The sequence below is a fragment of the Marmota marmota genome, unplaced genomic scaffold (genome assembly GCF_001458135.2).
Source record: "Marmota marmota marmota unplaced genomic scaffold, marMar, whole genome shotgun sequence".
Lineage (NCBI taxonomy): Eukaryota > Metazoa > Chordata > Mammalia > Rodentia > Sciuridae > Marmota > Marmota marmota.
This window is the reverse complement of record NW_026000185.1, coordinates 14368632-14392866: the sequence shown is the minus strand read 5'-3', so window position 1 is coordinate 14392866 and position 24235 is coordinate 14368632. Positions and strand designations below refer to the sequence as shown.

General features: G+C 40.7%; 1 protein-coding gene across 5 annotated transcripts in view; it reads left to right on the top strand.

The window, feature by feature from the left end:
* Positions 1–24235, top strand: part of Dnah3 (dynein axonemal heavy chain 3) — a 166242-nt gene that overhangs the window by 56979 nt on the left and 85028 nt on the right. For 4 of the 5 annotated variants that reach the window (XR_007342671.1, XM_048789601.1, XM_048789599.1 and 1 more), the window contains exons 25-37: positions 3084–3285; positions 4435–4527; positions 5840–5950; positions 6730–6844; positions 9242–9440; positions 10902–11010; positions 11233–11346; positions 12050–12226; positions 14408–14499; positions 16251–16470; positions 17114–17248; positions 20408–20519; positions 22295–22536. Coding sequence is in view for 4 of the 5 variants with exons in the window: in XM_048789601.1 (XP_048645558.1) it covers positions 3084–3285; positions 4435–4527; positions 5840–5950; positions 6730–6844; positions 9242–9440; positions 10902–11010; positions 11233–11346; positions 12050–12226; positions 14408–14499; positions 16251–16470; positions 17114–17248; positions 20408–20519; positions 22295–22536 (1921 nt within the window). In the remaining variant the exon portion in view is untranslated. The remainder of the gene's footprint in view (positions 1–3083; positions 3286–4434; positions 4528–5839; positions 5951–6729; positions 6845–9241; positions 9441–10901; positions 11011–11232; positions 11347–12049; positions 12227–14407; positions 14500–16250; positions 16471–17113; positions 17249–20407; positions 20520–22294; positions 22537–24235) is intronic. The other variant, XM_048789600.1, reaches the window with a different exon arrangement.

Here is a 24235-nt window from a genome sequence, read left to right as displayed (position 1 = left end):
TTTTTTACATCAAAATTTGTAGTTTCTGGTAGGTAAGTTTCTAAAAATTTGACTCTCTTTTCCACAAAAATTAGTGTTTACATAAAAGTCAAAGTGACTTTAGAGGGCTGGCTCCAGAAGGGACCATCCTCACTCCCCAAAAAATCCATCCAGGTGTGGTTTGCACATGGATCGTCACTGCATGTCTTTGGGTCTGATTAGAATGTAGATTTGATCCTAATATGCATTTTAAAAAAGTAAAGTCTAGTGTTCCTTTACAGAAGACAAAGTTAGTTCCAGCTTTCCACCAAAAAGTTTCCTTTATACAAAGACAAAGTTAGTTCCCATCTTTCCACCAAAAAGAGAAGTGGTTTATTTTTTGTTTGTAACCCAGAAATGTTCTTGGTATGTTCAATGCAGTGTTATCCAACAGAACTTCCTGCAACGATAGGAATGCTGTGTATCTGTGCTGTCCAAAATTGTAGTCATTAGCCCCATGTGGCTATTGAGCACTTTTAAATGTGGTTAGTGCACTTGAGAAAGTGAAGTTTTATTTATTTAATATTCTTTTTTTAAATGTAAAATAGCTACTTGTGGCTAATGGCTTCTCTATTGAATAATCCAAGTATAGAGCAAACATTGGTGGGATGCTGTCTTGGAAGCACAAAACTGAGAAGAGATTAAACTCAGGAACCCTTAAGGTTTGGGATGTCAGCTGTATCCACTACTGTCACTGCTGGTAAAACTATGAATAATACCTGAATAATACGCAGGCCCTAAAATATTACTTGGAGTATTATTATTACCCACATTTTAAATATGAGAAAACAATAATTTGCCCAAAGATACAAAACTGGAAAATGGCCAGACTGGAATCCAAACCCAGAAAGGCTGGATATAATACTTAGAAATTTAACATCTCCGGCCACATTGTCTCCATAAGTTAAACATATACACCTCAATGTTTTGGGGGGGTTGGTGGGTGTACCAGGGATTTAACTCAGGGGCACTCAACCACTGAGCCACATCCCCAGCCCTATTTTGTATTTTATTTAGAGATAAGGTCTCACTAAGTTGCTTAGCTCCTCTCTTGCTGAGGCTGGCTTTGAACTTGCAGTCCTCCTGCCTCAGCCTCCTCAATAATTTTTTATGCATTTTTATAAATAAAATACAACACTCTCAGTGAATACTTTCAAAATGTTACTGATAGTTACATAATTTTACCTTGAAAGTCCAGAATGCTGAATAATGGTTTTATTAGTCATGCTAGAGATAGAGATTATAAAAGTCCATAGATATCACTCATTTGAATTTCACTTGGGAATGGGAAAAACTGACATGCTTATTACATATTATTTAGTCAATCAGCCAACAAATAATTATTGAACTCTTCGTACCTACCCTGTTCATCACTTAAAACTTAGAAGCTTAAAAAAAAAATGACAACAACCGTTCATTTAGCTCATAAGTCTATGGTTTGGCAGATTGGGCTGGGCTCAGCTGCGTGGTTCCTGGGGCCTCACCAGAGCACATTCATGTATCTGCAGTTGGTTGGCCATCTATTGCCTTAACCACTTGTCTGTTGGTTGGCTTCCTATTGGCTAGAAAGTCTTTCATCCTCCAAAAGGCTAGCCTGGGTCTATTCACATGGTGATGGTCACAAAGTTCCTAAGAACTTCAAGAGCAGAAACATCTGGGCCTCTTGATTTATAGACTTGGAATGTGCAGATTCATGTTCCACTGGATTCTGTTGTCCAAAACAAGACACAGAACCAGCCCAGGTTCAAGAAATGTGAATACAGACTCCACCTCTTGAAACCTGGGCTGGTTCTGTGAACACTGGGGCCATTATTGTCTTCTGCCACATTCAGTGAAGACTGAATGTCCACAGGGTCCCTCCACCATGGGACTTTCAACCTGGCAGTCACAGTAGAGGTTTGTACCTTGAACATTTTTCCGAAGGTTTGTTGTTGCTGTTTTTAGGGCCTGAGCAAGAAATGAAGTTGTCTTATTGTCTCTCATTTAAAAGATGGTAGAAGACTGTGCATGTAAATGGATTCATTACTAACGTGCCCTTTCTTGCTTCACACCTATAGTATTTTCTGGCATACCTGGAGAGAAGGAAAGCACATTACACATTAGAATCACTTGGGATTTAAAAATCTATACATTTCCCCAGACTTTACCCCTGATCAACTTCTATAGATATCTCTTAGCAGTGGCCTTTTCAGAAGCTCCTTATGTGATTCTAAAGTACCAGCAAAGTCTCGAACCACTGCTTCATCCAGGCTCCTTTCAACCATGTTAAACTCACGTAAACCAGCCTTCCTCCTTCCTCTTGCTCTCAGAGTCAAAACTGTCTTCACCTTCTATGCCCCAGATGGAAAATAGTGCAGAGGAGTGGGCCTTAGGGAAGAGCCTGAGGAAAATGGATGGAACTTGCCACCATTATATGAAGCGAAACAAGCCAGGCTTGGAAAGTTAAGGGTTGTATGCTTTCTCTTGTGTGTGGAAGTTAGAGAGGAAAAAGGGCAGGGGACAGGGGATCTCAATATGAAAATGAAAGAGGGAGATCAGTAAAGGAAAGGGACCAGAATTACATTAGTATATGGGGTAAAAATGGGAGCTCATAACCCACTTGAATCAAAGTGTGAAATATGATATATCAAGAACTATGTAATGTTTTGAACAGCCAACAATAAAAAATTAAAAAAAAAAAAAAAGGAAAGGGACGAGGTGGAGGAAAGGAGGGAGGGAAAGCAGAAAGATGGAGGAACAAAACTGACCAAATTATATTGTTGTATCATGAGCATTTACTACAAATCCCACTATTGGGTTGGGGATATAACTCAGTTGGTAGAGTGCTTGCCTCACATGCACAAGGCCCTGGGTTTAATCCCCAGCAACACACACACACACAATCCCACTATTATGTATAATTATAATGTACCAATAAAATATATGAAAAAATAAAGGAAAGAGGGAAGACGAGGGGCAGAGGTCATGGCTGGTATTCACTTGGGTCTGCTATGGAGTATCACTTTATTGGAAATAGAATTTTCCAGAAGAGGTCTCAGTTACCATTTTCCTTTGCTTTTAAATAGGTTCTTCTTTCTGTCAAATGATGAGCTGCTGGAAATTCTGTCTGAGACAAAGGACCCCCTCCGAGTGCAGCCTCACTTGAAGAAGTGCTTTGAAGGCATTGCCAGGCTGGAGTTTACAGACAGTCTGGAAATCACGGGCATGATCAGCTCAGAGAAGGAAACTGTTCCATTCATACAGAAAATCTACCCAGCTAAAGCCAAAGTAACTCCCCTTATCCATTTCTGGTTCTTTTCTCCATAATAGAGCAAACCGGAGAGAGAACATATTGGTTTCACTTTTGGATTCTAGTTCTGGGTATAGAACATTTGGATTCCTTAACGTAAGAAGATTGAGTGTTTGGGAGGAGTTATGTAGTCTTTATGAGTCTCAGTTTTCTCATCTCTAAAACGGGGTTGATATTGTAAGCCATACCACATACTAAACCTGTGGAAGGATTTTATACTAACTTGATGTGGAGGCAGTAGTAGGAATCAGATCCAAATAATAGACACTGTTTAAATTTCCTCATAAAGAACCTAATTTAAAATGATCCAGTCAGATGAAGAGCTTCCTGGAGCATTTGCTTATAGGTCGACTGTACATCACAGATCTGATGTCAATTTACTAGGGTTTTCATACATATTTCCTTTTATAATGAGTAAAAATGTAAATTACATCTATTTCTGTTGAACAAGGCAGCACTGTTAAGTGGAAATAGACAAGCACTCTTGGCCTCCCTTTGTTGACTGTTTTTGCCACCTACACATATAAACTGCCACAATCAGGGATCACATCACCAGCCCAGACACCCACTAGCTAGTTTACAGGTGCCTGAAGTCAATAGCCATAGTTACTTGAAATGCTAAGATTGAGCAATTTGCTGCACACTTGAATTTCTTGTGCAGCTTTAAATGAAATCCAAATATCTGAGTTTCATTTCGTACCAATAAAATCAGAAATACTGGAGGTGAGAGAGAGATCTGTATTTTATAAAGATCTCCAGATGATCCCAATACACAGCAAAGTTTGGGAACCTTTGGAATAATGCATAAATTAGAACTGATCCAATGATCAGGAGCTACTTTATTAACTGAAATGTGAATATTTCATTTGCCTCCTAAGAAGTTATGTTTCAGAAAATGACATGAAAGAAATATGTGTTAAAAAATCTATTGCCCCTACAGGAGGCATACACTTCCTAAAACACTATAAATAAATGTAAAGCAAATAGTTAAAGACTACTGGCTTGAAGAGTTATCCAGCCTTTGGCCTCCCTACAGCCCTACCCAGAGAGAGAGCTGGGTTCATCCCATATCCCTCCTGGGCTTTGACTGATTGTCATCACCTCCTTCTGTCTGTCTTGGCGCACAGGGCATGGTGGAAAAGTGGCTCCAGCAGGTGGAGCAGATGATGCTGGCCAGCTTGCGGGAAGTTATCAGACAAGGGATTGAAGCATATGCCAAGGTGGGCAACTGTCGTGGCACACGTGCAGGGTGTTGGTACCTTAATGGAAGCTCTAGGGAGAAGGTTGAATGGATCTGTTCCATTGGCCTTCTGTGTTCTACCAAACCCCACCCCTTTGTGCCGCTCTGGCCTTTACCTGTACATCTGCAATGATGAACATATTTATGGAGAAACATTTGTTGTTAGAAGCAGATCAGACAGAGGGTTAACTGGAACACTCAGAGCCAGTCTTTTCTGTCACGTGGAATTGATGGCAGGAAGTCTGTTTAGACGCTCTTCCAATTAATCATTCATTTGCATTACATTTGTCCTGGACAAATGTAACTTAATAACTCATTAAGCTCCCAAAGCTTTGAGGGGAACAAGCATGATACAAAGCTTATGAGGGAATAACCTGTCAAGACAACTCTTTAGCCAGCCTCTGCTACTGTCCTTTCTACTTTAAGTGTCTTTTCTTATTTCCAGGTTCCCATCCCTTTTCCCAGGACCCCTTGCATCAAGTAAAACATTCAATTAACACCTTCACCCTAAAGTATTATTCAGGAACCCCTCCCATCCCTCACAGCAGTCTCTGCATTGTGAACGGAAGGCAAATCTGTTTTCTTATGGTTGATTCTAAATCAAAAATTAAGAAGAAATAGCTATCAATATGAAATTATTTCATGCAAGCAAATCTATAGCAAAACTTGACTCACTTTTTGTGTGAAAGGCCAGATGGTAAAGCATGTTCATTTCAGTGGGACACTTCCCCACCCACCTCCCAACTATTTAACTTTGCCCTTGTAGCACAACGGCAGCATAGACAATGTGTAAATGATGAGCATTGCTGTGTTCCAATAAAACTTTATTTACAAAGATGAGCATGGCCAGATTTGGTCCCCAGGTTATTAGTTACCCACTTCTGATCTGTCGTTAAAGAGAAAAAGTGGGAGAAGGGGGCCTTGGCTTTAAAATTTAAAAATGCATAAAAAACTGATATAGCACTGCAATATTACATAGCCATTAAAAAGAGTAGTTATAAGTATTCTGAGAACATCTCCTTGATTATAACCATATAAAAATTGTTGATTTTGTGTGAGAAAAAAATGCAAAGTTGATGAAATTGTTGTTGTTTTTATTTTTTCTTTTCCATAAGCTTCGGGGAGGAAGGCATAAATCAATAATTCCAGAGATGTCAAGCTTTGTAGTATCTAAGGGAGGGAGAGGATTTTGTTTTCATTGTCAGAGTGAGGTGGTTGGGCATGTTTTTAGAAAGTCACTTTAAACTACACATGATGAACTGACCCTACAACGACCCCCTACCCCTTCCCAGGTCCCTCGTAACTCCTGGGTCTTACAGTGGCCTGGCCAGGTAGTTATCTGTGTCTCCTCCATCTTTTGGACCAAGGAGGTTTCCGAAGCCCTGGTTGAAAATACCCTCCCGGTAAGTGAGCCTGCCATGAAGCTTGCAGTGCATCAACTAGGATTTGAAAAACAAATAATTAGAGTTGCCATGTGTTTTTTTAAACAAAAACAATTTTGGATCGGGGGGTGGCTGGAGTTGTGGCTCAGCGTTAGAGTGCTTGCCCAGCACGTGTGAGGCCCTGGGTTCAATCCTCAGCAGCACATAAAAATAAATAAATAAATGAATACTACAGAATTAGTTTAAAAAAAAAAAAAACAATTTGTGGGGCTGGGGCCTGTAGCTCAGTAGCAGAGCACTTGCCTATCCTTCGTGAGGCACTGGGTTTGAACCTCAGTACCACATAAAATAAACAAATAAAATAAAGGCATTCTGTCCATCTACAACTACAAAAAAAAAAAAAAAAGAAAGAAAGAAAAAACAATTTGTGCCACAGCATCACAGAGGCCAGGGTTCTATGCCCATCATGACCCAGTGATGAAGAACAGTTCCACTCCACCCAAAATTCCCTCACATCCTAGGTGGTCAACCCTTTCTCCAAGATTCTGCAGACACCTGTTTTCTGCCTCTATTGCTTTGCCTCTTCTATAATACCATAAAAATAAGATGAGGCAGTATGTAGTCTTCCAAATCTAGCCTCTTTTAGTAGCCTAATGCATTTAAAATTCATTTGGAGGTTAATGGCTGGGGATTTGAGAGCTGACATACAGGAGTCTGGCTTGGATGATGTCAGTCCCTGAGATGGGCATTGCTGGGGGGAGAATCCACTGTAACCAATTGCTTCCTGTGGCTCCTGCCAGGATTTTCTGAAAAAGAGCAATGACCAGATTGCACAGATTGTCCAACTGGTGCGAGGGAAACTGAGCAGTGGAGCTCGACTCACTCTCGGGGCCCTCACTGTCATCGATGTCCACGGTAAGCAAGAATTTCCCTGGCATTCCTCATTGTCCATTTTTGGCAGTCAGTCTTGCCACTCAGTCCTCCTGAATGGAATGATTCAGGTTTTCCTTCTCTATGATGGAGAGGCTTCTCTAACTGAGAGTAAGATAAGGGGTAAGTACAGAAAAGCCAATTCCAGAGGGCTCTGTATGTCTCTATCATTTCCCGTCCCCAATCCTATTTCCAGGGACCCTCCAAGCAGGGCTCTTACATAGACTGTGATGGCCAAAGACATTTCTGAGATACTCTAACTTGGTGACTGATTCAAAGCAGCCACGGCTAATATTTTTGAATACTCAGCAGGTACCAAGCTTTGTGCTAAGTGCTTGTGTTATCTCATTCCCACATATGTTTCACGGATAAAGAACTTGATGCTCAGCGAGGTAAATAACTTGCTAAGAGGCAGAGTCCTTATTGGAGACTCCTCATCTGATTCTAAACCCCAGGGACTGGAAATGGGCAGTGATGCAGCGAGGGAGTGGTGAGGATGATGCCTTTCAGCTCTCCCTTAAAAAAAAAAATAGAAGAAGAAAAGGAGGAGGAGGAGGAGGAGGAGGAGGAGGAGGAGGAGGAGGAGGAGGAGGAGGAGGAGGAGGAGAAAGTACTGGGGTCTTTATATAAAACAAACCACCCTCACACCCTCACTCCATCATCACCAAGGAAACCAGGGCTGGACCAGGCTGGTTGCCTGGGAACAGTGGCTCTCTTGCTCACAAACTCAGCTTCCTACTGGCATGTCATTCCCTCGGGGCTGATGCTCATTTCAGTCTGATTTCATCCAGATAGACTAGCATAAAATTAGAAAGGGAGGAGGGGGAATGTGCTCCCCTCCCGGTCTCACTTCCTGCTGGTAGGGATAATAAATGCAGATGTGGTTACTGCCCAGGGTAGCCCAGAGTGGTTGGGTTCACAAGCACAAGTGTGCATGTATGCACATGTACCCCCCCCCCACACACACACACAGTATAGCAAGGGCAACTCCAACAACCCCTTGAGATTTACTTTCCTCTTGAAATGCTCATGCAGAACCCTACTCCTGCCAGCACCCCATGGGTTCTCGCAAGAACCCAACAGGGAATTTAGTTCTTTGGGAAGAAAGGAAGAGCTTCTGGTGTAATCTTCAAGGACTCATCTCTGCAGGGCTTTGGTCTTTTACTGTAATTAAGAGGACCTCTCTCAGAGAGGCAGCAGACTTGCAGAAGCTTACCTTTGCAAAGTTATGTTTCTGAGAAGCTGGGGGATGGTGTGCAACTGTAATCCCAGAGAATTGGAAGGCTGAGGCAGGAGGATTACACGTTTGAGGCCAGCCTCAGCAATTTAGTAAAACCCTTTCTCAAGGTCTGGGGGTGTGGTAGAGGGGGCTCAGTGGTATAGCAATTCCTAGTAGCACCAAATTACAATTCTCAGATCCTTATTTCTAGCTGGCTATACTAGCTTAGAGATCTTGGTATCCCTCACCCTGTGAGCTGCCTGAAAGATAATTAATGATTTTCATGAAACCATATCACTCTGTAACTTCAGGGCTCCTCTCACTGTGAAAAAATTACATTAGTTTCACAATTATATGAGAGAAAGGAGAAAAGGTGGAAATGTATCTCTTAGCTTGTTTCTCAAACCCCAGGGGGGAAGAATACCTCTAATCCTGGGTTCATGGGACACCTTCCCAGGGTAACTATCTCGGGTCAAGTTGATCACATTTTCTTAGGATATCCTAGAGACCTGCTACAGAAGGGGGTCATACATATTGCAAAGCCCTCTGATTCACTCCTTCAAGAACTTGGGAATAAATAACAGTAAATACTTAGATGATATTTTTATATGCTGAATACAGTTATCTATCTATCTGTCTATCTATCTATCTATCTCCCTTTTTCTATGTCCCTTTCTCTCTCTGTATAATATATATGTACATTCCATGTCTATGTTACATTATATGTCTGTATATTACACACATACATATTCATTTAGTTCTCATAATAACCATATAAGATAGATACTATGTTATCCCCCATTTTATAGATTATGCAGCTAAGGGACAGAGAGGTTCAGTAATTGCTCCAAAATCACACAGCTAGTTCATGATGGAACCAGAATTTGAAACCAGGCAGTCTGATTTCAGAGTATGCACATTTAATAGTTCTACTCTGTGAGAGAAGACGATGCAGCAGGCCCCTCTGCCCGCTCCTCGGGAGAAGGCCAAGACTGTCTTCTGAAAGCTATTGCTGCCTGCAGGTGGAAGGAAGGAAGGGGGGGATAAAACCTGACACTGTTGGGAGGGGTGGCCTTGATAACAGCTTCTTCTAACTGAGGAAGCCTTGGAGATGGGCGAATTCTGAGGGCTTCTCACGTGCTTCTGCATCTGGATCCCAAAAGCTCGTGACGTGGTGGCCAAGTTAGCTAAGGATGGAATCTCTGATCTGAACGATTTCCAGTGGATCTCACAGCTGCGCTACTACTGGGAGGAAAACGATGTGCATGTGCAGATGATAACCACGGAAGCCTTGTATGGCTACGAGTACCTGGGAAACTCCCCCCGGCTGGTGATTACACCCCTCACGGACCGCTGTTACAGGTACCTTCTAGGGCTGCCAGATTGGAGGGGTGAACAGGGGAATCCAGAGAGAAAAGAGTCTGGGGAAGAGGCCAGGGATGTCTTAGATTTGTTACCATCTACATTTCAGATTCTTACATTTTAGAACGTTTCTCTCAGTCACCATAGTCCCACATATGGTTATGGAAACTAGGTCTTTGGGCTAGAAATGAGAAACTAGTATGGGTCCTGGTGAAATGAATACCTTAGAACCAGTAAGCAGAACATTGATGCACCGCTGTAAAAAGGACATGGTATCTGAGTAGAAAGATCTGCAGTGGCAAGAATCAAGAGGGTGCCTGGAGATCCTGTGGCCAAGAGATTGACAAGGAGCCAGGCCAAGGACCAGACAAGTCATCCCTAAGCTCTGCCAGCCAGTCTGCTGAGGAGATACAGTCATTTAGTGCTCAGCTAAGCACTTCGTTACTTTCTGTGGAATTCCTAACATTAGAAACTTATATTTTGTAAATGTATCAATGTTGTGATGTTCAGATTTTATTTGCTCTTGTATTTTTCCTTTAGAGTGAAATTTTTTAGATTGTAAAAATAATACTTGAGAGGATTTTCTCCTTTCAAAATCTTCAATCACTTGTTTCTTATATTCTGTGACTTTTTAATTCATTAATTCATTTATTCTACTCATTATTCTATTCAACAACTATCTCTTTTTAAAATAAATTTTAGTGTGTATATTAAAGACATTCAACATGATATCATAATGATTTCTACAGTGGAACGAATTAACACATCCGTCATCTCCCAGTTACCTATTTTACCCTGGGTAGCAAGAACGTCTTTAATCTACCATTTAGCAAAATTCTGAATGCAGTACACTATTATTAGCTACAGCCCTCGTGAACAACTATTTCTTGAACTTTCCTGTGCTCCATGCATAATAGCCAGGAACCCTAACCCTAACTGGGGGTGGGGGAGGCCTATGCAGAAGATTACAAGGTAGTGTGTTAACTGAAATTGTAAAGACTCATACCAAAGGCCAAACAAGTTAGCACATCATTCATTTCTAACATTCATCTTGCACTTGCCACATGCCAGGCACTGTATTCTCTTGCTGAGGATATAGAAATAAATCAAAATACAACTCCTGAACTTAAGAGTTCAAAGTTCAGTAGGAGAAATGTATTTGCTTTCACCATTCCATTAGCACTAGTGATCTTTGAAAGTGAAGTTTTTAAGATTTTTTTTACCTTTTTTTGGAATCATTTATGTATATATTCATTTATTCATTCAAATAAATGTTTATGGTTGCCACCCATGCACCAGGCTCTTAGTTTAAAATACAGAGAATTTTTTATGATGATGATATATTGGTTGTATAATCAGGGGGAAATTTTTAAACTTTGCATAAATCAAAATAAACAAAAAGTCAGTTTCTTTCCTGGGTCTCAGGACTCAGGCACCACATTCTTGTTTTCTTCTCCTTAGGACACTGATGGGTGCTCTGAAGCTGAACCTTGGGGGAGCCCCAGAGGGTCCAGCAGGAACAGGCAAGACAGAAACCACCAAAGATCTGGCTAAAGCTTTGGCCAAGCAGGTGAGAAAATTCCATTTATCTCCACCTGCTCTTCCCTCCCCTCTTGGACCCTGTCCAGGGAAATGAACATGAAGTTCAAGATGATTTAGTATAACAGGAAGAACAGGGAATAAGAAGAGAGTGGAATAAGAAGAGAGGACCCCACTCCTGTTTCAGGGTGCTAGGTAGTGCAGAGATGATGGAGTCCATCCTTAACAGTGCCCACACCCTCCTTCTTTCTAGTGTGTGGTCTTCAACTGCTCAGATGGTTTGGATTACAAAGCCATGGGGAAGTTCTTCAAGGGGCTGGCCCAGGCTGGAGCATGGTCCTGTTTCGATGAATTCAACAGGATTGAGGTAATTCTGCTTCTACGCTAAAGAACAAAGAGGTTGGGCATAGAGTATCCTGTTTGTGGGCTTTCAGCTCCTTAGTGACAGGACCTTATGTTTCCTCTGTGGCTGGTGTAGAGTAGGTCTATAAAGCATCCACAAGGAGGCAGAATACATATCTTACATACATATCTGTACCTTGCTACCATATGCATTCATTCACTGACTCATTCAAAAATGTATTTAGCAGGCACTATATGTTAGCAACTCTGTATGTGTTCATGATACAAAGATGAATAAGAAATAATCTTGCCCTGTAGGCTGATACAGTTCAGTAAGTGGAATAAAAATTAAATGAGCCAGAGTCTGATAGAAATTTATAGTAGTGGTTCAAACGACATAAAAGAGTGGGTGATTAACTATATTTGGGCAAAGAATGGAGATCAGGAAATGTAAGCATAGTTTGGACCCAGAAACAGTGAGTACCTCCTATGGACCAAGTACAATCCTAAGTGTTGAAACAAAGATAAAATACTATACAAAGTATTTACACACCCAGGCACACACACATGCATGCATGTGTATACACACACAGACACACACACTTTTTCTTTGACAAAACCCCAAACCATACTTCTAATTTCCTAATTTCAAACATGAAGATTTGGTTCTCATGATATTGGGTTCCTTCCTGAGGGGGACCCTGGCAGAGCCCACATTCCCACCACAGGTAGAAGTGCTGTCTGTGGTGGCCCAGCAGATTCTCAGCATTCAACAAGCCATTATCCGGAAGCTGAAGGTATTCGTCTTTGAAGGCACTGAGCTCTCTCTGAACCCAACTTGTGCTGTCTTCATCACCATGAACCCCGGGTATGCTGGCAGGGCGGAGCTGCCAGATAACCTCAAGGTAAACACCAGCCTGATGAGTGCCAGGTATATCTTATACTATAGGAACTTCTGGAGGAGTTCACTAGAGGGTCTCCTAGAGAAGCCCAGCCACAGGAATAGGTAGCATATTTAGCTGTCAGAAGTACTAGTGGAGCACCAATGGTAGTAAGATAATACTTGGCCCCAAAAACCTCCTCAAACAAGGTCTTGGGAAGAAAGGGAATATATACATATTGACCAATGGCAAATAGAAAACAATGAATACTAGAGCAAGGTTCGTCATTTCAGTTGTCTACAGGAGTTTGAAAGGTAATGTAAACCAGAGAGCAGGCTAAACATGAACTCTTGCGACTGCAAAGGCAGCAGGTACCTACAGCCTACTGTTGCCAAGCAAGAATTATCAGATCTCTCTCTCTCTCATTTTATTTTTCTTTTCCAGGAGAAACTAGGAATTTGGATTTTTGCATGAAACCTCCTAAATTTTTAGGTTTTTAAAAAATATTTTGCTTTTAGTTGTAGTTGGACTAAATACCTTTATTTTGTTTTTATGTGGTGCTGAGGATCAAACCCAGCACCCTGCATGTGCTAGGTGAGCGCTGTACCACTGAGCCACAACCCCAGTTCCAAAATTTTAGATTTTGACTCAATAAAAAGAATTACTATAGGACAAAGTAGATCTATTTACAAGAGAGCATCATCAAATTTCAACGTGAGAACTCTGGCAAACCTATCATGGAGCATGGGGAGCTCCCCCTTTCCTACTAAGCAGGTTAAACCTAAGTAGTTTCTATACCAACGCAGGCTGGTATGCTGGTAGAGAGATAGTATGGGTGCTTATTTGTTTCCATTGCCAATTGCTGATCTGGCCTGAGCCAAGGCAGAATCCATTGGCTCTGCTGCTAGTGGAAGAAGGAAAGTACCTCTGAAAGGGAAAGAGTCAAGCAGGCCATCTTCAAAGGAAAGATTGCCTTAGATGACTTTAGCATGCTGCATTCATGGAAGGCAAACACACACACACACACACACACACACACAATGGGTGTAAGATGTTTAGCTCCCCTATCACCAAGCTGCATGGAAAGAGAGACCAGAGGCTCCCAGACCTGCTTCCTGATTGATTTTATGCTAATTTATTGCCCCATCACCTTGTGTGGAAGAGTTCAGAAAGACACAGACACTCCCATATCCACTGATTTTATCCAAGGTACTTGCCCTGCTAGAAATGCATTGAAGCTAGTACCCTTCAGTCTTATTCAGATAGACCACTTCTTCTCTCCCAGAATAGAAAAGAGTCAAGGAAATTCACCTCTGTAAATCAGCATAAGCTAGTTAATGTCAATGTAGAATTCGGACCCATATTTCTCTTTTTTTTTTTTTTTTGCCACCCAGATGTTAACTATCCCTTTCCCTCATCCCACACAACCATGTCAGATCTATACAAAGAACTTTCATGAGACAGGGTGGCAAATGCAAAACACCAGGGGCTGGTATCAGGAAGCCTGGATTCCAAGCAGCTCTGTCTCTAACTTACTGCATGAGCCAGGCGAGTTGCTTCCTCTAGGGTCCAAGATAATAGCACCATAGTTGATGTTTATTGAGCACTCACTCTATGCCATATCCATGGGTAAACACTTCACTTACATAATATCATTTGTTCTCATGTTAATTCCATGAAGAGTTAAAGTTGCTAGTTCATTTTGAGACAAAACACCTGAGGTCTAGGGGGGTTATATAACTTGCCCATAGCTAAGCATAAGAACTCAATTTAAGATCTCAATTTAAGATCTAATTATCTCTATGAGGATAATTCTGGCACATGTTGGTCTTGTGTTCCTAAATGACTTCTGATGTCCATGTTCAGCACCAGGAAGCTCCAACAGTTGAAAGATACCATGAGATGTCCTCATTGGACACAAGAGAATGAGGTGTTGGGACACCAGCACCTAGGAGCTTTCTTCCATAAAGTCATTGAGGAACTCAGTGTAATAGCATGTACTTGGACAGGGACAAAGGGGAAGGTATCATACATTGAAGATGGTCCCTCTGTGTTGAATCATTCTCCGCCCCTCCTTTCCTTGATTGTCACATGATCACGCGGCCTGCGTGTGATCATGCTCCTTTCCCTTTTCTCTGTAGATGTGTATTCCCCCAGGATTCTCCTTGTCTGTGTTCTGGTTTTGATTGGTTATTTCTTTTCCAGGCATTATTCCGGACAGTGGCTATGATGGTGCCAGATTATGCCCTCATTGGAGAAATCTCCCTCTATTCTATGGGGTTTCTGGACTCTAGAAGGTAAGTTACAGTGGTTTTCCAGTGGGTCATGAAGGCCCTCAGAGAGTGGATTTTGTGTGGTGAATTTAAAAACTTGAAAAAGAATCACTTGAGAAACTCGCTTCCCCTCACTGGCTAATTTGAGAACATATAGTCCTAACTTTGCTCCTGACTCCATTTTTGACTAGGAAATGCTAAAGAAAGAGCTTCCTCTCTCTTTACACCTGGACTTCTGTTAAGGAGAGTACCCATTCATATCCTCCCCACCCATAGCTCTAATACATCCACATCACATTACTAACTAGCTTAAGGGTAAGATAGTGAACCATGAAAGTTGAAGAGAAATGTTTAATATTATTTAATTTAACAATTTTATTAAATTGTTTTCAATTTAACATTTAACGACTCCCAACAGCTGGGTTACTTCTTATTCAGTTATTGCCCAATTTCCCAAGACATACACACACACACACACACACACACACGCACACACTAGTAGATCAACATCTTTATATGCATATGTGTACACAGGCACACAACACGTGCTCCCAAGAGTTTTGGATAATCATTTTAAAATGGCTTTTTTTTGTTCTTTTCCAAATTTCTCATTTGTCTTTTACTTTGTCTTTGCTGTGATTGATTGATTTTTTTTTTTTTTTGTAACAATAGATTTCTCCACGGGTGAGTATTTTGCTGCATAAATCCTCAACAGAATGTGTCACCCTTCCTAGGCCAGGAGACTTCCTCTCTCATGTGAAGTTTAATTTATTTTTTCTATGGTAGACCTGCATTACGTTGGTTTATCCATTCAATCAATTTATTTAACCATTCAATTCAATTAATGAAATTCAATTAATGAAACATTTTTGAGCAACCCACCTTATTAGCCCTGTACTAGGTGCTGGTGAACAGCACAAAATCTTTGCATTTAAAGTGAATCAGTTTTGTAAAGAGGATTTCCCTAAGGGGAATGTACATTAGTATATTAGTTAGGGTCACACCCCCAATCCAGTGGCTTAGCATGACAAAAGCTTGATTTTTACTTACTAAAAATTCAAAGCAGATGTTTCTGATCAGGAGCAGTCTCCCCCAAGGGTCCCTCAGAGACCCCCAGGCTATGTTTATCTCATGACTGCAACATGACCAGAAGGGCCTCAGGGAGGAGGTTTCCCTGGGCTGATCCTGGACTTGGCATCTGCCTCTGCGTTCACATTTCACTGGCTAGAACACAGGGGCATGGCTTCCCCTAACTGCACAGCAGACTGGGAACTGTAGTCCAGCTGTGTATGTCCAGGAAGAAGGGGAAATGGCTATGAACGTGAGTGTCATAGGTAGGTGTTGTGTGCTGGTTATGTTACATTTTGAATTGGTTTTCTTGAATTAAAAAGTCAAATGTTATTCAACAAAATAAAAAACATCCCAGAAGTGAAGAAAGTGAATTTCCCTTTAGTCTCACTCTAAGGGATTAACATTGTAATAATTTGATGTATTCTTTCCCAACTCGTGTATGTGATGTGCACACATGGTATATGCAATTGTGTATACACAGGAAAGCATATAATGTAATTTCATCCACGATATATGCTATACACGTGTGTGCTTGCTTTTTTTTTTTCCATCTTATATTTGAAGGAGAGTTGTTTCCTGAACTCACTGTGGTAACTCTAGTAAAAGGTTTTCAGATAATAGGTTCTGCCCATCAAATCCATGGGGCAAACCTGGTTTCTGAAATGACAGACACAAAGATCTACAGACATGTCTTTCCCTCCTAGTCTTGCCCAGAAGATTGTTGCGACCTACCGCCTGTGCTCAGAGCAGCTGTCCTCCCAGCATCACTACGACTATGGCATGCGGGCTGTCAAGTCTGTGCTCACTGCTGCTGGCAACCTGAAGCTCAAGTACCCAGAGGAGGATGAAAGCGTCTTGCTGCTTCGGGCCTTGCTTGACGTCAACCTGGCCAAGTTCTTAGCTCAAGACGTTCCTCTGTTTCAGGTATGCAGTGTAAGAACCCAGGATCACCCTCTGAAGATGATTTTTTTGTTTTGTTTTTTTGGCACTTTTTCTGTATCTTCTTCCATTTCTTTTTTTTTAAGTTTCTTTTTTTTTTCATTTTTAAAATGCATTCTATTGTCATGTATATCTTCTTCCATTTCATGATACCCTTCCTCATTCCAGCCACCATCTCTGTGGCCTGATCCCCTTCTCCCAAATATTAAATAATAATGGTAATAGAATTACATCCCTGTCTAGTTTCTAATTTTAATAAAAATGGTCTCCCTAGCAGGATGATAATTGCTGTTGGGTTTAGGTAGTTGTTCTTATGCAATATAATTAGTTCCCTTCTGTAATTAATTTATACCTATCTTTCTTCCCAGGCTGTTCATCCTTAGTATAGTGACTAGAAATTAGTACTTAGGATTCATTAAATATTTACCGACTTTTAAAATCACTTGGAAGGATAATCATGATTAACAGTGCTGATGTTTGTGGTTTCAGATGAATTTTGATGCAGGAAAAATAAGCTTTGGAAATTTTCAAATATTTCTGCTATCTGTAGATCCTACTTTAGGCAAATGTTGATATCACATGCCTGATACTTCATCCTTTCCACTTTCTCCTGAATTCTTGCAAACAGGGAATTATCTCAGATCTGTTTCCTGGAGTCGTGCTTCCAAAGCCAGACTATGAAGTTTTTCTAGAGGCACTGAATGAGAACTCAAAAAAGATGAAACTCCAGCCAGTGCCTTGGTTTACTGGGAAAATTATCCAGGTTGGTTCCTTATACCTGTATGGGAATGCACTTGTCCTACTATCTACTGGAGTTGAAACTAGAAAGATTTAGGGCAGCTGGCGATGGGTGCATGCCTGTAATCCCAATGACCTGAGGGGCTGATGCAGGAGGAAGGCAAGTTTGAAGCCAGCCTTGGCAAATTAGCAAGGTTATAAACAACTGGGAGAGACCCTGTCTCAAAAAATAGAAAGGACTGGGGATGTAGGTGAAGGATAAAGCACTCCTGGGTTCAATCTCCAGTACAAAAAATTAAAAAAATAAAAAAGACATAGGGCAGATGAGAGCTAGACTGGCGGCAAGCAGAGGTGCCTGAGTAGAGATGAAATTAATTGACCACTTGATATATTGTGCCTCAGGTTTTATCTTTAGGTGTTGAAATTTAATATACACTTTTCTGTGGCCATCTTCCTTGGGGTTTCTTGTTACATTTGAGAATGAAACTGAGACTCCAGGGCGTTGAGATTTAAATTAGCCAGGACTTCTCCATTTCAAATAATAGAAATCTAATTCACACTGCCTTCATCAATAAAAAGGAATTTATTCACTCACCTGATTTGAGAAGTGCCGGAACATGTTGGCCTCAGGCATAGCAGGAGCCGAGATTTTAGTTAATGTCATCAGGAATCTCTCCTCATCATTCCTGAACTCTGCCTTTCTCTACAGATGTTAAAAATTCATACTCAGGTACCCACACCTACCCTCAGCAACCTCAGACTTACATTGTTCCAGGTTCAAGCCCAGGGAAGAAAAGAGCATGGGGGGAGAAGCATCCCTTTCCAAGTGGCTCAGAGGTCTCAGACTTGGCCTTGGATGGTTCTGACAAAGTCACCTGACTGCCTCTGACTGAATGGTATGACAAAGATGCAGAGAGTGTCCTACCCAAGTCATGTCGACCACCACATGGTGGCTCCCCAGGGAAAATTAAGATGCTGTTATCAACAGAAGAGAAAACGGGGTGTTGGGCAGGGAAATCAGGAATGTCTCCCCGGTCCTCACCCTGGAGCACCTTCATGCGGATTCCAGGGTTGCCTCCCTGGGATCATTTTTCAATGCAAAACTAACTTACAATAATATATTTAATGGTAAGCCCCCCATGAGCTTACTTTGCAGAATAATAGATTTGATCTACAGGAGATCTTAAATACCATTTGGTCCAGCCTTCGTAAGGATACTTGGGTCCAGAGAAAGGAGTAAATTTCAGATTAATGCAGACCTAGGTTCAAATCTCACTCCCATCCGTCTTTTTGTTGTTGTTATGAGATTTGGGGCAAATTATTTCAACATCTGTGAGCCTTGTTTCCTCATCTGGAAAGGAGTAAAACTTTCCCCAGGATTACTTTTGAGAGAACAGGTATGAGAAGTGCTAGATATCATGCCTGAGGCTACGTCATTATCAACCCGCTGTCTCCACATCACTGTCAATATCGTCATTTCCCAAAGTGACACGGATATATGCACTGGGATTTCACAGATGGACGGTCTTAACTAAATATGAGTTTTATCCCAATATCTTCTTATGAAAACGTTTAAATATGCTGAGAAGTTAAAAGAATTGTGTGATGAACACCCATATACCTACCACTAGATTTTATAATTTTATGGTACTTGTTTTATTACTTATCCATCCATCCATTCATTTTTGTATGTATTTTGAAGAAATCTGCAGACCTATAGGTGAACTTTTCTATAGCCTATAGCAACAGCTTTTCAAAAATAAGGTGATTTTTCAAAAACAATTTATGTTGCCAGGCATGGTGGTACACAGTCACCTCCAAGGTAAAAAATAATAACTCAATCTTTAAAATGAAAAGCTCCCTGTGTTTCTCTGAGGGACTTGCAGTCTAAAGGAAGAAAGAGGGTGGGGGGAGAAATACATTAAATTTCACATAAAAACTAGTGACCTAAACATTTGTGTCAGAATTGCATAATTAGACCTCTAAAATGGAAATTTCCAATAGAAATACAATTTGCTGAATAATCATTTCCTTTTCCACTGTAAAAGTGTATGTCATATATAATACTGTGTTATAGAACACAGAAGTAATTCTTTTTATCATTATTGAGTTTTGGTACCAGTAATCCAACCTCTCTCTACCCCTCCTATCCCAACCCCCCTATCTTAGCCCAATGATGGACTGGCATTCTACTCTAACTCTAGTGAGATCAGAGAAATGGTAAATTTTTGAGGATATGAAAATGCTAACCCTGACTTTTATCATACTCTACCCCATAAACGTGCAAATATTATATGCCAACCAAAAATTGTTAACAAGAAAATATAAAAGAAATAGCAGTATCAATGATGTAATGAAAAGATTAGAGGCATTGAAGTCAGACAGACCCATGTCGAAATCCCAGATCCATCACTGAAGAGCTTGGGCAAATTACTAAAGCTCTTTTGAGTTCAGTGTTCTTATCTGTAAAAGGTTGTTAATGATACTTGAGTAGATTAAATGAAATAATTTGGACAATCACTTGATACTTGGCACATAGATAGATGAAAACACATAGTAGCTCCCATCCCTTTAACAACATGAGACACACATATACTTATTCATCCAAAAATATTTTAACAATAGATTACCAAAAGGACTGCAGTTCACCAGTTAGGAGTGTGTATGAAAATCCTCTTTGAGCCTTTTCTTCCTCATTGATTTTTTTTAAGAATATTCACTGCAACATTCTTTTTTTAAAAATTTTTTAATTGTTGATGGACCTTTATTTTATTTATTGTTGATGGACCTTTTATTTATTTATATGCAGTACTGAGAATATTGAACCCAGTGCCTAACACATGCTAGGCAAGTGCTCTACCATTGAGACACAATCTCAGCCTCTCTTCATTGACTTTTCAAAAACTTGCAGTATGGGAAGGTTTGCAATGATTACCTTTTTTTTTTTTTTTTTGTACTGGGGATTGAACCCAGGGATGCTTTACCACTGAGCCACATCCCCAGCTCTTTTTTAAAAATTTTTTTAAGACAGAGTCTCACTAAGTCAACGAGGGTCTCACTAAATTGCTAAGGTTGGTCTCAAATTTGTGATCCTCCTGTCTCAGCCTCCTGAGTCACTGAGATTGAGGGTGTGGGTCACAGCACCCAACTAATGATTAACTTCTTACATGATGTCTCCTCCTAGATCTATGAAATGATGCTGGTAAGACACGGCTATATGATTGTTGGAGACCCCATGGGCGGAAAGACTTCTGCTTATAAGGTGTTGGCTGCAGCTCTGGGTGATTTATATGCAGGTAAAGGTCACATCCCTGACTTCCAGTGAGGACAGGACTCCCTGCTCAGCTGGCTGGCTCCATGTTCAGATAATGCCAGGCTGCGGGTTTTGCCAATCCTGAATCATGATGTCAGATCTAGAAATAGAATATGGCACACAGATGTCTGCAGGCAGAAAATAAATGGTGGGGTAGTGGAATTCTAACAAGGGGCTTTATGCGTCTGTCATTAAGGCTGGGGGAAATTTCTCAAATGCTGAACAGTGGCTTCTCCCAGTTCCCCAGTGAGAGACTCCTGTCATTGGCCTAAACAACATGAGTCCAAAAGCAAACCATTGAATGATTTGTTTTCTTTTCTTTCTATTTCTATCCCTTCTTCCCTTCTCTCTTTTCTTCCCTTTCCCTTCTGATCTTTTCTCCTTGTCTCCCTTCTTCCTTGTTTTTAAGGTAGGGAAAAGAGCTCATATTTTTTAATTACACTCAAAATGATTCAAACAACCCCTTCTCGTATCCTCTGTTTTCCCAGCTGTAAAATGGGATTGTTATGAAAGTTAAATGAGATTATGCAGGTAAATAATCTAGCCCTGTGCCTACTCAACAAATAGAAGCTGTTTATTGCCAGATAAACAGTTTGGGGTTTTATAATTTGTTGTTTGTTTTGGTATAAAAGGCAAACCTGCAGTTTTGAAAAGCAGTCCAGTGTTGTGTGTTTACATAATCAATTCAAGTACTTCATTTAAAATTGTTTTCTAATGACATTTGATGATTCAATTGTGTTTTTTTAATTTTGTTTTAGGAACTAACTTAGATTTGATAACTAAATTTGGCATTTCAAATTTAAATATGGTAATAATTTTGGAACTTAAATATAGTTTAAGAATGAAATGAAGAAAAAGGAGAATACACCATTATCTTTGCCTCCAAATTCTGCAGAAATAGCTGTTTATTTACTGCTTGGTTCATGCATTCCAACTTTTTCTTACTCTGAAGGATCATGAAAAGTGTCATTATTTTCTGTTATAAATACTGTACATTCATCATCCTGGTTACTCTTATTGGGTCCTAGAACTCCAAATGTGTGCATTTCCCTGGGAACAGGTGACACTGAGTAGGTGAGAAAAAAAGATTTAAGGGCTAAGCTAGCCCTTTAGATAGAGGAAAGTGACCACCATCTTTCAGAATCTACCTATCAGTTGTTTCATCATCCCACACCAATGCCAAGGTTCTTAGGTGGCATTAACAGCAGGTGAGTAAAGAGGGCTGAGGAGATGAAATCTGTCTTCTTTAATACTTGAATTCTTTAGGTCCAGTCAGATTTTTTTTTTTCATCCTGGATCTGACTGGTACATTTGCCCTGATGGAAATAAGGCACAGAAGGGAAGTATAATGGAGCAGGGGACAGTGGCACATGCCTATAATCCCAGCAGCTCAGGAGGCTGAGGCAGGAGGATCCCAAGTGTAAAGCCAGCCTCAGCAAAAGCAAGGCACTAAAGAACTCAGTGAGACCCTGTCTCTAAATGAAATACAAAATAGGGATGGGAATGTGGCTCAGAGGTCTAGCGCCCCTGAGTTTAATCCCTGGTACCACCCCCGCCCCCCCAAAAAAGTATGAGGGAAAACACTGACTATAATAACCCAAAAATTTAAGTCATAGCCTATCCAGATTCCCCAGTCTTTTTATGCAAATATATTCTCTAAGGACTCTTCCTTGGATAGCCTCTGAGATGCCATTATCTCTGGCTTGATGTTCTGGTCTCACTGGAGCCTTTGTAACTATGTTGGACCTTCTTGCCCAGCCAATCAGATGGAGGAGTTTGCCGTGGAGTTCAAGATCATCAATCCCAAGGCCATAACAATGGGGCAGCTGTATGGGTTTTTTGACCCAGTGAGCCATGAATGGACGGACGGTGTCCTAGCCAATGCTTTCCGAGAACAAGCATCTTCAGTGTCTGACGACCGCAAGTGGATTATTTTTGATGGACCAGTGGATGCTGTTTGGATTGAAAATATGAACACTGTTCTGGATGACAATAAAAAGGTAGCTATGGAATCTATCACTTTTTCATGGGTGGGATACATCTTTTATTAAAGTGAGTGAGTGAGTGAGTGAGTGAGTGAGTGAAACGATACAAACACATGCATGTAACACCCTAAGAATGAATACTCCACGAGAGAAGAACAGTTTTTAGTTCATGAATTATGCTTCTGTTTGTATTTGTAGTCAGTAAGCTAAATCTGATTAAAGACCATGTCGAATAGTGGTTAAAAACCTTGATGATGACATCAAGTTGAACCTTCTTCACCACCCTTGAGCTGTGTTATATTAGGCAACTTATATACTTGGTTTTCACATTCATAAAAATATAATAGGACTGTTGATAATGAAGAGAGATAATACATATGGAATGTGGGTTATTCATTACTGTTTAAGAAACTATGCTAATATTTAGTGGCTTAGAAAAACTATTTTTCTCATGATCTTGTGGGTTGGGCATTTTGAAAGGGCTCAGTGAAGTAATTGGGTTTTTTAAATTTATTTTATTTTATTTTTATTAGTTGCTCAAAACATTACAATGATCTTGACATATCATATATCATACATTTGATTCAAATGGGGTATGAATTTTTATTTTTCCCATGTGTACAAATTGCAGGATCACATTGGTTATACAGCCATGTTTATACATACTGCCATACTAGTGTCTGTTGTATTCTGCTGCCCTTCCTATCCCCTTCCTATACCCTGCTCCCCTCCCCTCCCCTCCCATCACCTCTCTTAGTTGTAGATGGACACAGTATCTTTATTTTGTTTATTTAGGGGTTTTTTTTAATGTGGTTCTGGGAATCAAACCCAGTGCCTAATGAATGCTAGCCAGGTGCTATACCACTGAGCCACAACCCTAGCCTGGCAATTGGTTTTTAATTCTGGTGATTTTAGTGGGGGCAACTGTACTAGAGGATCCACATTCACGATAGCTCCTTCATTCAGTGCCAGGTGCTCATTCCTCTTGGCCTCTTTTTATTCCCCCCTCTCTAAATAGCATGTCGCCTTCCAGGCCTTGCATGGCAGTCTCTAGATAGTCACACTTCCACTAGTGCGTGTCTGACTTCCAAGAGGCAGGCAGTGGAAGTTTCCAAGAAATGAAGGATCATAGCCGAGTACGGTGGCTCACACCTATAATCCCAGTAGCTCAGGAGGCTGAAGCAGAAGGATCATAAGTTTAAAGCCAGCCTCAGCAAAAGTAAGGTGCTAAGCAACTCAGTGGGACCCTGTCTCTAAATAAAATACAAAATAGAGCTGGGATGTGGCTCAGTGGTCGAGTGCCCCTGGGTTTAATCCCTGGTGCCAGAAAAATTAAAAAAAAAAAAAAATGAAGGATCATGCTTAGAATGACACTCAGTCACTTCCTCCAGTTTTGTTGGTTAAAGAAGTCTCTGACTTAACCAGAGTCAAGAGAACAGGGAAATAGATGCTGTCTCTTGATGAAGGTAGACAAGTTTACACTATAAAAGTATCCATGGGATGGATGCGTTGTTAGAGTCTTTGGAAAATACAATCTGCCACAGAAAATACAGTGACACTAAAGAGCTTGGACCTAAGCCAGGCACCCTGGGTTCAAACCCTGGCCACCACAAGGCAGCTCAGTAATCTCAGACAAGCTCTTTATTTTCTCAAGGCCTCAATTTTACCCCTGGGTTCAATCCGTGGTGCCAAAAAAAAAAAAAAAAATGAAGGG